Below are 14,901 nucleotides of genomic sequence, written 5' to 3' on the forward strand. Positions count from 1 at the left end.
TGCGATTAACAATATATTATTTTCTTCAGTAAATAATATATTGTTAATCGCAGGTCCAGCCGGATTAAAGTAATAGATGACGAAAGGGGGGTGAAGCCGGTTAAGTAAATAGATATTTTTGGAAAATAGGTGCATTTTCAAACCTTCTTTCATATATATTTCCACTCGTACGATATTCCACAACTTTACTTTATTATATATATATATATATATATATATATATATACAATGGACTTCTTTCAGTTTCCATCTACCAAATTTACTTTGGTCAGCCTGAGGCTATAGTAGAAAACACCTGCCCAAGGTACCACACAGTGGGACTGAACCTGGAACCATGTGGTTGGGAAGCAAGCTTCTAACCACACAGCCACGCCTATATATATATATATATACATTTTGGGGGAGATTCTGTGGCATACATATACAATGAACTTCTTTCAATTTCCATCAACCAAATACACTTATAAGGCTTTAGTTAAGCCAGGTCTATAGCAGAATACACTTGCCCAAGGTGTTGTTTTGTAAAACTGAACCCAAACCCACATGCACCATACAGCCATACCTGTGCCATGATAGAAATCATTCTAGGCATGACCTCAGTCTTAAGGGTTTCTAAGATAACAATCATCATCTCATCTGTCTTACCTTATTTAAAATAGTAAGATGTGATTTTGGGCTGATTTGGTTTCTATTTCTAGCTGGTCAAGCAATATTTCAGATGAGTCAACAAAAGAGTTTCAGCTTAATGTACACATTCTCTTGTAGGCTCATCTGAAATTTTAATTTAATATTTAAATACACTGATTAGATGGGGATAGGTGGGAGGGTTTAATAACCTGCATTGTAGAGAAAAAATAAATGAACTTCTTTGGTTTCTCTTGCTTATCACAGATGTTATAAATGGTTAAAAGCAACAGGATTCACAGACTGATTCATATGAAATAGTAAAACAGTTCAGTCTAGAAATAACCTTGTCAGAAATTTAGAAATAGTAGCACGAAAAAGTATGCTGGGGTTAGAATGTTCATTACCACCACTGCTGCCAACACCACCCAAACTAGAACCACCACCACCACCACCACCACCACCACCACCATACCACAACCACCACCATGTCCCCCTCCCCCATTTTAACTTTTGTTTCTCTTTACCTGTGCATATCACGTTACTTTGGCACCAAACCAGTTAAACAAATAACTGATATAAGGTGGTGCAGTTCTCTGCTGCACATTATTGGTACAGTAACATTGCAAGAATTTGTGTAATTGGGTGAAGGCTATAATAGCTGGTTGTACTGTTTTGGGGTTTTTTAAATTTTTTTTTAATTTTCATTTAACACTACACTATTAAGAACCAAACAACTTAAGAAAGAATTAAGAAACAGAGAATATAGGGGACACTATGATCCCCATTTAGTACCTCAAAAATCCAAGAGATATACTTTTAACGAATAAATCATGTATGCTATTATTGAGAAGCTAAGTCTACTCTGTGGTTATGAAATTTGCTTTCCTACCTCAGGTTCTACTATAGTCTTGTGAACATCTTTGGTAGATGGAAACTGTAAGAAGCCTGTCATATGTGTTTGTGTATGTGTGTGGAATAAGACACTCTAGAAAAGTAATTGCGCTTCATGACAATTTGCTTGAAGAAAAGTAGGTTTGAAGACTTAAAAGCGCTACGGAAATGGTAAAAGTAAATGTTAGTTTATGATTTATTTGAAAATTCATTTTTAAGAACAGGTATGTCCAACAAACAATCTTAAACATGATGATAGCATGGAAAATATAAGAAAATGTTCTGTGAAATTAGAATGTATTTGCTAAAGAATACTTTGTTTGATTTTTCTCAACCAAATAATAATCTTTATATTTAAATTCTTTAAAACTTTCTCTTTATTGAAACAGAAAAAAATCTAACTATTCCATTTGTATCTAACTACACTGTCACACACACGCATACACACACACACACACACACATGCATGTGCACATTGTGTGGCTGAGGATATATATATGGATTTCCTACACTTCCCATTTTATTTTATCCTATTTTCTGACATGATAATTTCTTGCATTAGATTTAAAACTTTAGGTTTAAAGGGGTGAAAAGTTGGAAGATGTGACATTCATGCTTTTCTGAAATGTAAGATAAGTTCCACCTTGGGCAAGTGCCTTCTACTATAGCCTCAGGCTGACTAAAACCTTGTAAGTAGATTTAGTAGACGAAAACTGAAAAAAGCTCATTGTGTGTGTGTATGTGTCTGTGTGTCTTTGTGTATGTGTTTGTCCCTCATCACCACTTAACAACTGGTGTTGGTGTGTTTATGTCCCTGTAACTTAATAGTTCAGCAAAAGAGACTGACTGAATAAGTACCAGGCTGTACAAAAAAATCAAAAAAATAATAAGTACTGAGGTCGGTTTGTTTGACTAAAATCATTCAAGGCATTGCTCCAGCATGGCTGCAGTCTAATGACTGCAACAAGTAAAAGATAAAAGATAAAAAATAAGTGAAATAGGGTACTTTTTTTTTACCCTTGTTCTTATTCATTAGCATCATTACCATAACCATTTTATGCCTACCTTTCATGATGGTATGGGTTGGACAAGCCATCATGGTTCTAGTCAGTTCTTATATAGAGGTACTGTCCCACTGGACAGGCTGGAAAATCACGTCTCACTCATACATTTCATTTTTTAGTTTGTCTTTTCAGAGTATATTGGGTACACTAAAGAGGTTGTCATGTAATTGATTAAAGTTAAAGGATTCTCTCAATCCTATATATTTGCTTGGTTGCCAACTGTTTTACAGATTGTAGTGGATGCATTTTATCATAGCATTGACAATAATGAAGTTGTCTTGAATATGTAAGGCATTTGAGGATGATTTATATTCACAAGGTGTATGTCTTCTATTATAATCATTGTAAATAAGTAAATATCAGTGAATTAATAGTTTTTTACTGGTTGGAGAAATATTATTAATTATAGCATTGACTACTTCTTTTAGTGTAAGGGTACTGTACATCAACTAGCATAAACTATATCATTATATTGATGCAAATGCATCAGTAGAATCAATAGAAAATAAATATCAGCATAGATTCTGATAAGCAAGATTCTTGTTAGTAAGAAATATAATTCTTAATTTACCTCAGCCTAACAAATTTTGTGTACCACTGAATAGAAAACTGGTACCAGTATTTGTATGTTATGACAGAAACTTATTATATTCTATTGTAATAATTTCAGCATATGAACATTAGTCAGTAGTATACAATAACTAATGTTGATAAAATTACTTTTTATAAGTTTCTAGTTCATCAGTTGTGTATGACTCACATTGATAAATCAATGAAAGCTGTGTGGAAAAGAAAAATATCTGTATATTTTCAATATAAAGAGTGCTATTTGGGCAGCATAAGTATTAAATACTTGCTATTAGAATTAACTAGCAACGTCTGACTAGCAATTCTTTTTTATAAAGTATTGTAGGAAGTATATTTACCTCATATCATATAAAATGTCCTGACTACATTTATGAGAGTGCATGTGACCAAATAAATAGGCTACAAGCCAAACAAGTCAAGAGGTCTGTCACTGGTACTGCAGTGTGTCTGTGATTAAAGGCACCTTATCAAATGGCTAAATCCACTCAGCTAGAAATAGTAACACAGAATAGGGACAACTTTCTTCTGCAAATAGCAAAAGTATTGCAAAGTTGACAAGTAGTTCATTAGCTTGCAGTATGGAGTTCAGTTCCTCCTGTGACTATAACTCAGAGTAAGGTTGGTTCTATCAAGTTAATTTGTTCAAAGATGGGAGTTGCAACAACTCGATATATTAAAAAAAACTCAATGTGGAAAACTGGCAGAATTGTTAGCATACTGGGCAAAATGCTTAATGATATTTCGCCCATCTTTATGTTCTGAGCTTATATTCTGTTGAGGTTGACTTTGTCTTTCATCCTTTTGGAGTAGATAAAATAAGTACTAGTTGAGCATTGGGGTTGATGTAATTGACTTACCCCTGCCCCTGAAATTGTTAGTCTTGTGCCAAAATTTGAAACCAATATATTAAAGAACTTGTCACTAATCTTTCCATTTACATTTCACAGTATAATTGCACATTTTTTGTTGTTGTTATTTTGTATTGTGTAAGATAAAATTTATCAAATGGATTGATGGAATTTATGTCACTAGTTATTGTAGTATTTGTATGTTATATGAAATTTACTTGCTGTATGAGCCTCTAACTCACCTTTTTATAAAAGCTGTTATTACATTCATGGAAAGATTTTAATTCAACTCTGCAAGTTAATGAAAAATTCATCCGTTTTGTAGTGTTCAGCTATGACAGTTTGCACCAGCAGATTATATTAATATGTTGTATAATCTACTTAAATATTGGTGAACTGGGCTTCTGAGTGTTGAGTATATTGGTTGTATACACAACACAACACTGGTGACAGGACTAAAATCACTAACATTCAGTACATCATTGACTCAGCAGTATGTAGCCTCTTTTAATGCATTTATAAGTTTCTAACTGTGTGGATCTAGGAACGGCAGAATGGTTATGAAATTTGCTCTGCAGCCACGAAGTCCCAGAATTGATTTCACATTGTAGCATCTTGGACAAGTGCATTTACAATATTCTTAGATTCCTCCAAACCTTGTGGGTGAATTAGGATATATGGAAACAGTAAAAACTCTATGGAAACCTATCTGATGTACTGTGCCTGTAATTCAAAGGTCTGGCTTTGTTAAACATGTGTCATACTGATTCTATCTGTGGAATACTCAACCATTTTCTACTCTAGCTCTATGAGTAGGTTGTTCAGCTGATCAAACAACTGGATGCTCTAATGTTGAAATTGAGGGGTAGATCCACTAATCATATTTGTTTAGTAAATAAGGACCCCTACTGAATCTTTCGTGTTGAGGATGTCTAATATAGGTACAATACTATAAACTTGAGGGAAGACTGCAGAGATTTAATTAACCTCACTATTTCTCCAGTCTTTATTTTATTGATCCCAGAAGACTGAAAATCAACCTTGTGATTTAAACTCAGACTGTATGTGGGCATAACTTAGCACTACAAAGTATTAGTCCATTACTCTACCAGATCCATAATCTACTACCATTTATCTACTCAAAAATAACGAAAACTTACTTATGTATCTTATTTATTTCTAATCACTGTTGCTATAAAGCCATTGTCACTAAATACGGAAAATTAGAAGATGTTCTTGTTTCAATAATCAAGGTACAGATTGTCCTCTGGATCAGTAGCCAGCCTAATTTCAAGTTTTGCTCATGATAGATTTGAACTCAACACTTTAAGTTTATTAAAACCAGGTGTATGGTATTATTAAAACTCTAGTCACATGCTTAATTTTAAGATTCTCGTAGTGTTCTGGTAGAGTAAAATATTCTAACTTCCATGCAAAATTCATATCCTGCAATATCCTGATTTTTAGGAGTTGATAGATTTTCTTATCTTGGTAAGTTGATCTTCTTTTCATCTGAAAACTAAAACTTTCTCTTTAAATATGAAATATATATATCAAATATATATTAATAATATAAAATTTAATCAGTGAAAAGATTAACTTTGTACCCCACCACCCACCAGAAAGCATCTTATTGATCTTTTCGTTAAGTAAAACAGGTCTAGATACTTATCATTAAGTTATAAACCAGGAATTTAAGGGTACCAAGTATTGTACATAAGGCAGGGAACTAGTGAAAGAGGCCCATATTTAGAATGGGTGAATAGAACAAGTAAATAATAAGCATTCATAAATCCTGTAAAGTTAGTGAATGAAAACTGTTTAAGAAAGTTAAGCTGATATAAATGATTAAGGATTAAGCAATGAGGTTAGTACGTCAATTTAACTCCATCTCCACATATATTCCTGAACTTTATTTTGAAGCAAAATATATTCTTTCTCTAATATGATAAATATATTGTATTTATATCTTTATTTATTATGATTTTGAAGGCATATAGCCTAATGTTTGACTCATGAGCATAAAGATTGTGAGTTCAATTCCTAGATCCGATAGTATGTTGTGTTCTTGAGCAAAGCACTTCATTTTACGAATCTCCTGTATGCTCAGCTGCAAATGGATATTAGCTGGGTGCTGATGCAATACTCTCTCTCCCTTCTACTGTCACATTCTGAATACCTGTGGGTGAGGGAACTGAAAGGGTGTCTATATCTGTTTGTGACTATGTTGGTACCTAAAACAATTAGCAAAAGCATGGTACATATTAGCAAAAGGCACACTTGCTCATGAGTGATGGTTGGCTGAACTATACTGTACAGTTATGATTAACTTTCAGAAAATGCCTGAGCACAGCTGAAATATTTCAAGGTATAATTTCTTGAGTTTTTATATCCATTAACTTTTCATATTAAGTATAAAATGTCAATGGTGAATACTAAAATATTTTGTATTTCTAATATAAAAGTTTAACTCCTCTTCTTACTCTTTTTCTTCCTCCTTCCTTTTCTTTCTTCATATTTACCAATTTTGCCTATGAGTCACACAATGAACTGACTGCTTCTTAGAAACCTCATTATGGGTAAACAAGATGACTTCATTCAGTTGATGTAATCTTTATACGCCATATGCGCAGGATTTGAATTTGTATAGGCTGTTTTGTGTTCAATTTCCAATGAATGAATTGTCTTGGTTTTGTTTAGTAATCGATCCTGATGGAGTGCACTCCAGTCCTGCTAAAGTACACAATAGTTAGCCACATCTACTACCACTAATACCACTATTACTACAAGTAATACTACTGTTGCTACTGTTACAGATGGAAACTAACTTACTAAGAAATGTCCAGTCAATAACAAGGTCTAGGTTTCAAATATCAATACTCCATCCTGTTACCAATCACTTGTGGATATTGTAACACATATCACATATCCACCATAAAAGGGAAGAAAGCATTAGAACAAAAACAAAAAAATAAATAAAACCCTCGTACAAAACTGCTTGGTACCTTTATGATATTCCATGAAGTTCAAGTAGTTGTTATTGGGTATATGTTTTCAGAAACCCCTTCTATTGCTGTTACTAATACTGTTGCAGCTGTTTCTGTTGTTGTTAGTATTGTTGTTGATCGGCTGCAATTGACTTTCGTGATACAGCCATACACTACTAGTTCATTGTTAACTATTCCAAATTGGGAAAAATCAATAAAACTCTTCTGACTATTACTACTACATGGGGAGTTCCGCAGTGTGAATACAGGAGTGTCTATACGGTCTTTAAAATGTAGCCTATCTACCATCTCTAATTGCTCTAGACAGTCCAGTTTTTGAGTGTGGATGTGTGTGCATGGGTGCATGTATGTGTGCATGTGTGCATGTGTGTACACCACTCCTAATACTATCCCACTTCAGTTTATATATATAGTCACTGCTTTCTCAGAGTCATGGTACTTATGAGTCAAGTTTCTGGTTAAGGCTTTACTTTTGTGAACATTCTACTGAGTATGGTTATGTCAGAAAGTGAATACCCAAGTCAGCAGAATCTCTTGGATAATATGGCAGGGTCCCTGGTAAGTTAATATTTTTATGTCTTATGTAACAACTATTCATCTAGCCAGCAGCAACAACAGTAGTAGCAGTGGCAGCAGCAGCAGCCTACTAATGCTGCTTTTCAGCATAAAACTTTTATTAATGTTTTTCCTTATGGTGGAGAAACTATTGGTATTGAGATAATAATAACATTGATAACTGTTACAGTTGCTCTTTTGATAGATTAGTAGTAGTAGTAGCAGCAGCAGTAGCAATGGTACTGGTAGTAGGTTGCTAGTGGTAATGATGTTTGTTACTGGTGCCAGTGATAGTGTACTAAGCTATATATATATATATATATATGTGTGTGTGTGTATATATATATATATATATATATATATAGAGAGAGAGAGAGAGAGAGAGAGAGATATAGAAAGTGTGTGTGTATGTTGATTGTTTTGTGATTGGAGAAAATTGGACAGTTGTGGAAAAGTTACTTTACAACAGAATGTATTTAACTATCTGTGTAAAATGTAAATAAGTGTAGGATGTCCCAAAGTGTACAGTAACTTTTTTGGTATTGAACAGAGAAAAGAACGGACTGTTTCAGTTGTTCACAAACTATGTAGTTTAGTTCTGTGTTTCTTATGGTGGGACTAAGTTAGTTGAAAAGGGTAGAGTGGGGTGGGTGAGGTCAAATTGCCCATTTTAATAAAGTTAACATTCTCTCCAACTTTTTAAACTTGTCAAACACCTTAGTGAAGGAAGAAGAATTATATGGATCATCTATTTTGTTTTCTTGTTAATAAATAGTGGGGAAGAGGTGCCAAAAAATTTCCTAATATTTTTTGGGGAGGAACCTGGTATTTGTCAATTTGAGAACCACTGTTTTAGTTAAGGGTCCAAAAGACATGCTTTATACACTATTTAGATTGTAGTTACTTTCATGTATGTGTGTGTGTGTGTGTATGTGTGTGTTTATAGATATATAGATATGTAAATGATTTAGTTACATCTAAGTTTTTAATAATTATGAACGATGAATGTACCAGATCTTTGGGAACAGTTAGAACTGGACAGAAACATTATAATTTTTAATATAAATTAATTACACTATCTTGATTTCTAATAGAGCCATTTAGTTTAAAATTCTCAGCTTGAGATGTATAAAATTATTTCACTTTTCAAACTTCGTAAAAGTCATTAGCATTATTTCATTTTACCATATTGCTTTCAGGTAAGTGAGTCTTCTCATTTTAAAATACCTAGATAATGATTTGTTATATGAACACAAGGCCCATACAATTATAGGGAAGGTGGTTAATCATCTGAGTTGATTCCAGAACTTGTGTGTTCCTTAATTTTATAAACCTCAAAAGGACAAAACAAATAGAAACATTATAGTGGTATTTAATTTCAGAATGCAAAGGAATGTAATTTAAAAGTTGAAAACTCTTGTGCCATACCTAAGTATTTTTTTACAGCTGTTACTCAAAAGTAATTATGACTTGGCTGCATGTACCATGTTTTCATCAATTGTTTTACATGATGTATGTAGTCACGAGTTGACATAAACACCCACTTGGTTCTCCCATTAACCTCACAGAACATCCATAATGTGATAACTAGAGAGAGAGAGAGAGAGAGAGAGAGAGAGAGAGAGGCCTTCACTTCATCATTCAACTGATACCCATTTCAGCTGAGTAGACTGAAGTGTCTTTCTAAGGATCTCAGTATGCTGCCTGGTCCTATATACATACATACATACATACATACATACATATATACATACATACACAAATACATACACACATACATACATACATACACATACATACATACACACACACACATATACATACACACATGTACATACATACATACATACATACATACATACATACATACACACAAATATTTATTTATTTAGTAAACTTCTACAAGAAAAACATTGACAGTTAACTTTAATGTTTTGGCTTAGACTATACACACACATCACGTGAGAGACAGTATGTCTGTTATTTAATATTTTGACAATAGGAAAAGTTCCAGTTGATGCAGTATCTTCTGGCGAATAAAATGACAACAAGCACTTACAAAAATATTAGTGTTCAATATGCACTCGCATGGAAATATGTAGAATCTAGAATCTATGTGTATTTATGTTATATTCAGTCTATCATTAGACTCATACTACAACTGCATATGAGAATCCAAGTAAATTTTAATTTGAGTTTATAACTGTTGATTTTTCCATGAGTGAAACAGCCATTTGGATTAGTATTCAGCATTGCATACTCATAAGGATCTAATACTATATTTACTGTAAAAACACACGCGGGCGCGCATACACATACACACATACATGTATGCATGCAAGCATGCACACACTCACTCTCTCTTTCTATCTCTCTCATTCTCCCTCCCTCTCTCTCACACACATAACACATGCTTAAATGTTATATAATGATTTCTAACATAGGCACAATGCTACAAATTTTTATGGATGGGATTTGTTAATTAGATCAACTCCAGTACATCACTGAATGAAAGCATGAAAAGCAGAATCAATATTGGCAATATTTGAAATCAGAACATAACTAAATACTGCAAAGATTTTTCTCTACCAGTTCTGCCATCCACAAAAGATAAATACAGTCAACTATCCTTCCTTAGTTTGATACTTGCAATGAGAAATAACCCCTTGAAACAAATTATCAGTTAGTGGGTGATCTATTCTGCTACCTTCTGGAGATAAAGTATGAGAAATAGAGATGTTTCTGATTGCTTGAGGCACCAGTAATAAAGTTGATGAATTAGCAACAATCAGAACATAACACAGACAACTTTTATGCGCAGTTGCATCAAATTATTAGCAAAACCTTCCTTCTTCCATTTCATTGCTGTGCCTACCCCCCCCCCCCCACTAGATCATGTGTATAACCTTTATGAAATTACTTTCCTGATCCTCCTTGCCATAGCTATAGTCACACCTTTCCTCACGATTGGTAACACAATCCTTCATTCTCAGTAGCCTTGGGTTGCCAATCTGAATACCTCTAGTAGGTAAAGTCCTCTGTTCACCCTGCTTATGTCAGGGAAAAATGATGCTTAATAGTTATAATGAAGGCAACTATCTAGAAAGTTGGTTCCTTCAAACAAATCCTATACTATTCAAAATTACACAAAGGAGAAGTTGGCTGTACAAATTGAAATAAAGACAACCTGTCTAGGATTGCAGCAACTCTGAGTAAAAACTGAGACAGTATTGAAAGGACACTTTAATACTGGTAGATTGTCTCTGTCTTACTGGTGATATCTTAAATTGCATTCAGTCCCTACTGTAAAGTGGTTGGCGATAGAAGGAAATGCTAAAATCATGATAGTTACAAATACACTGAAACTCCCTAATTACATATACAAGGTTAACATTCGCCATATTAGAGCTGTGTACATTAGTTAGGTGGCCGGGTGGTAAAATCTTCTTTTTAGGCATAGGAGAATGATATTAAATAATCTACTCACCAGTGGAAACGTTTTACTTATTATCAAGTACAAATCAATGCTGGCATTCTGAAAGGTAAATTTGGAGAGATTGTTGTGATTTCGGAGCACTGATGAATAGATGTGTAGTGTATACAAGTGTTAAGGTGGAGGAGGGTCTCAGTCAGACTCCTCGCAAATGAGGAAAACAAGTATAAATTCTTAAGGGTGGTTAATAGCACAGAGGAAACTGGAGTAGGCATACTGTTGGCAGACAAATGGACAAACTAATTATAGTCAGAAGGCATGTCAGAATATTAAGTTTATACTAGCTATATGCAACATGGTAGCAGAACCAGTGATCTTTGCATATGTTCCACAATCAGAACTAACAGATAAGCAAAAAGGACATTTCTACAAAGTCTTCATGCAGACAACCTTGTTATCACATCCGGTGACTATAATGAATATGTTGGGCAACACTTTAAAGGCTAGCTTGATGTACATGGAGGCTATGATTGTGGTACATAGATTGATGTGAAATCAAGGTTCTTAGAGTTTCATATTACAAATAACTTGACCATTTGCGACAATGACTTCAGCTATTGAACCACTCAGGTGAACACACAAACCAAATAGACTTACATACTGTTGTGAATACTAAGTCTTCAAGTGAAGAATGTATCATATAATGTAAACTAGGAATTAGTGACACCAGAGTAAAAGTTAGCTAGTCCCAAAGACACAAAATAATTTGAAAGATTCTTCCCTCAGTCAGACATAGGTTCAAAGAAGTAACCACAGAAGCCTGAATTTGATGGACCAAGTTATGAAACTTACAAGAAGAACAAATAATGGAAAAAATTAGCTATGATTAAATTCGGTTTATGTTTGTACCAGGATGAGGAACTACTGACGACTTTTTATGTCAGAAGAGTTCTTAGCCAAGAGCAAGCTACTGCAGATAGGATTCTTTGACCTGGAATAGGTCTTTGTCAAGGTTTCACACCCTGTAGTTTGTTGATCACTGAGAAAAATAGGTGTGAATAAGTGACTTGTGAGAGCTGTGCAAATATGTCAGACTCCTATCAGCAAATTGTTCTTTGGAGTCCTCCAAGCCATAATAGAGCATTTTAAGACCAGCTTTTCAGGGAACCTGTTTTAATGCTGATAACCTACTTGGTCAAAGAATTAGAGGACATATTCAAAACATAGAAGCAGGGCCTTGAATCAAGAGGTCCAAAACTAAATCTAACAAGCACAAAAAGTTTTGGTCAAGTAGAAATGATACAAAACTCTGTTGCTATATGGAAAGTGGCCTGCTCAATTTACAGAAAGGATGGAGGAAGAAATTCTGTACTATGGATAGGATCTAAAGTAGGCACTTATAGTATGGGCAACTTCATATGTAGTTGGTGTGCAGGAATACTTACAAGTAGGAGTAACTATGAAATAAATGTTTCAAATGCCTAGAAGGCTTCTCTAAAGGTTGTTGATAACTTCTGTAACTTTGATAACCTAATTTGCACTGGATAGGAGCTGATCTGAAAAATAACCAGAGTAAGAATAAGGTAGTAAAAGTTCAGTGAAATGTAACTATCTCTGCTAGCAACAAAAGAATCCTCTTTTTGAATGAAGTGTAAACTGTAAGTCACATATGTATGAAGTGTGATATTGCATTGTAGTGAAACATGGGCTTTGAATGTGGAAGATGTGTGAAAAGAATGAGGCATCCATGCTTTACTGTGTAGTGTAAAATTGCTTTCAGATTTTGGCACAAGGCTAGCAATTTCAAGGAAGGAGGTGAGCTGATTAAATCAACTCCAGTGCTCAACTGATACTTATTTTATTGACTTATTTTGAAAGGCAAAGTTAACCTCAGCAGAGTTTGAACTCAGAATGTAAAGATGGATGAAATGCTGTTGAGCATTTTGCCTGGCATGCTAATGGTTGTGCTAGTTTGCTACCTTTGGGTAGCGTAATATTGGTGAGCATGAACTGGGTATAAGAGGAATCAGAAGCAACGTGCAAGATTAGAGATTGCACTGGTGTGGACATTTGATGTTTATAAAATATTACAGTTGTGTCAAGGAAGTCCCAAGCAATCCAAGTGGGAAAATCTAACAGAAAGGAAAAATTATGGAAGACAGGGGAAGGAATGGTGAAGATTGACCTCAGGATGCTGAACTTTGCAAAGGAGATGGCAAAATATTATAACACACAGTAACAAACTGTTAGTGAAGACCTATTCAACTAATGCAAGCTTGGTAAAAAAAAAATGGACATAAAATGATAGTGGGGATGGAGTATAAACTGAATCTATATTACAGTCTAAGTGTAAAATAAATACACACACATACATATAAATATAGGGATGGAAGAGAGAGAGTGAGGATGTAAGCTAAAATAGGTTAGTTGACTTTATAAAATATGAATGATACAAAGAAATTCATGAGTCCTGTTCTGCAGATGCAGTGATATGCTTCTTTTTGCAAAGCTTATTATTTATACATGTATTACTCTCACATGCATTTCAGTGGTTGCCTTTATACCATCCAGCCATGAAAATATAAACACCAATGTTAATAATTCCTAAAAATATCTGAATTTAGAGAGCTAGCTAATCAGCTGATATACTTATACTGATAATTCCTTCTTAGTTTGCTTCAAATGTTGCAAGACATTTTGGATATTAGATTTTATTTGTTGTAAATCAAAGATTATTTATACAGTGAACATTTCTTCAGTTATGGAAATATATTGGATATATATATATATATATATATATATGATCGCATGACTGACTAGACTATCAGATGTTATTACACATCACTGGTCACAATGCACTTTGCATCACATCATTTTAGATTTTGAATGATGCCACCCTGGTGGCTAGGCAAGCGGGTCAACATTCTCTGTTAATTGAAAGGGGGCCTGGAGCAACATGAAATGAAGGATTTTGTTCAAGAACACAACACACTGCCTGGTCTTGGAATCGAATTCATGATCTAGCGATTATAAGTGCAACAGCCTAATCACTAAACCATATGCCTTCACAAGATATATATATCATCATCATCATTTGACATCCATTCTCAGCATATATCTTGCAAATAAATAAAGACCTATATTATGACCAACAAGACCATCACTGCTTCAAATGACTCCATCCTGTGACAGCAGTAACTCCATCACCAGCATCTTATGCTCTTATAATTTATATGATTGAAATATTCAAGGGTAAACTTGTTTCACATACATAAATGCACAATAGCAAGAATATGAGAATTATTAATACAGATACATGTGTATCTATTTATTTTTCTCTTAACTTGCTATGGATTTTATTTATTTATTTTGAATCCTTAAATATTAAAATCCCCAAAATGGAATTTAGAAAGTTGAGTTGATGCATGCTGTAAACATTCACTTATCTATTATTATATATCATTCATCTGTGATTTAACAAAACCTCAAAGATACTGTGAATAAGATAAATTGCAATTCTCTGGAAAAATAAAAATATAAAACAAAAATGTGTATTAAATGAAAGAGCACTGCTTACACTTTTCAAATCAAAACAACATATTATTTTTTTCTCTCCTTAAAAATATGAGATTAAATTACCAGTATTTTCATTCACATCTTCCAGAAAATTTCTTATATCTTTGATCATGAAATTTTTGGAATAAGAAATTTTTGAACACACAGTGAACTGCATTTTTCTTTTATTACTTAGTTTGTTCACTCAGATTTCTAAAGACCTTATACCACACTATTTATTTATAAATATTATGCCTTACACACACACACACACACACACACGCACACACACACACACACACACACACACACACACACACACACACACACAC

General features: G+C 33.9%; 1 protein-coding gene across 10 annotated transcripts in view; it reads left to right on the forward strand.

Annotated features, from left to right (window-relative positions):
• Positions 1 to 14,901, forward strand: part of LOC106873463 (voltage-dependent L-type calcium channel subunit beta-1) — a 303,996-nt gene that overhangs the window by 186,238 nt on the left and 102,857 nt on the right. The window contains exon 1 of one of the 10 annotated variants that reach the window (XM_014920840.2): positions 7,196 to 7,584. The exons of the other annotated variants lie outside the window; for them this stretch is intronic. Within the exon in view, the coding sequence (XP_014776326.1) occupies positions 7,519 to 7,584 (66 nt within the window). The 5' untranslated portion in view covers positions 7,196 to 7,518. Of the gene's footprint in view, positions 1 to 7,195; positions 7,585 to 14,901 lie in introns of those variants that run through there. 10 annotated transcript variants of the gene reach the window in all.

This window comes from Octopus bimaculoides, chromosome 2, assembly GCF_001194135.2.
Source record: "Octopus bimaculoides isolate UCB-OBI-ISO-001 chromosome 2, ASM119413v2, whole genome shotgun sequence".
NCBI lineage: Eukaryota > Metazoa > Mollusca > Cephalopoda > Octopoda > Octopodidae > Octopus > Octopus bimaculoides.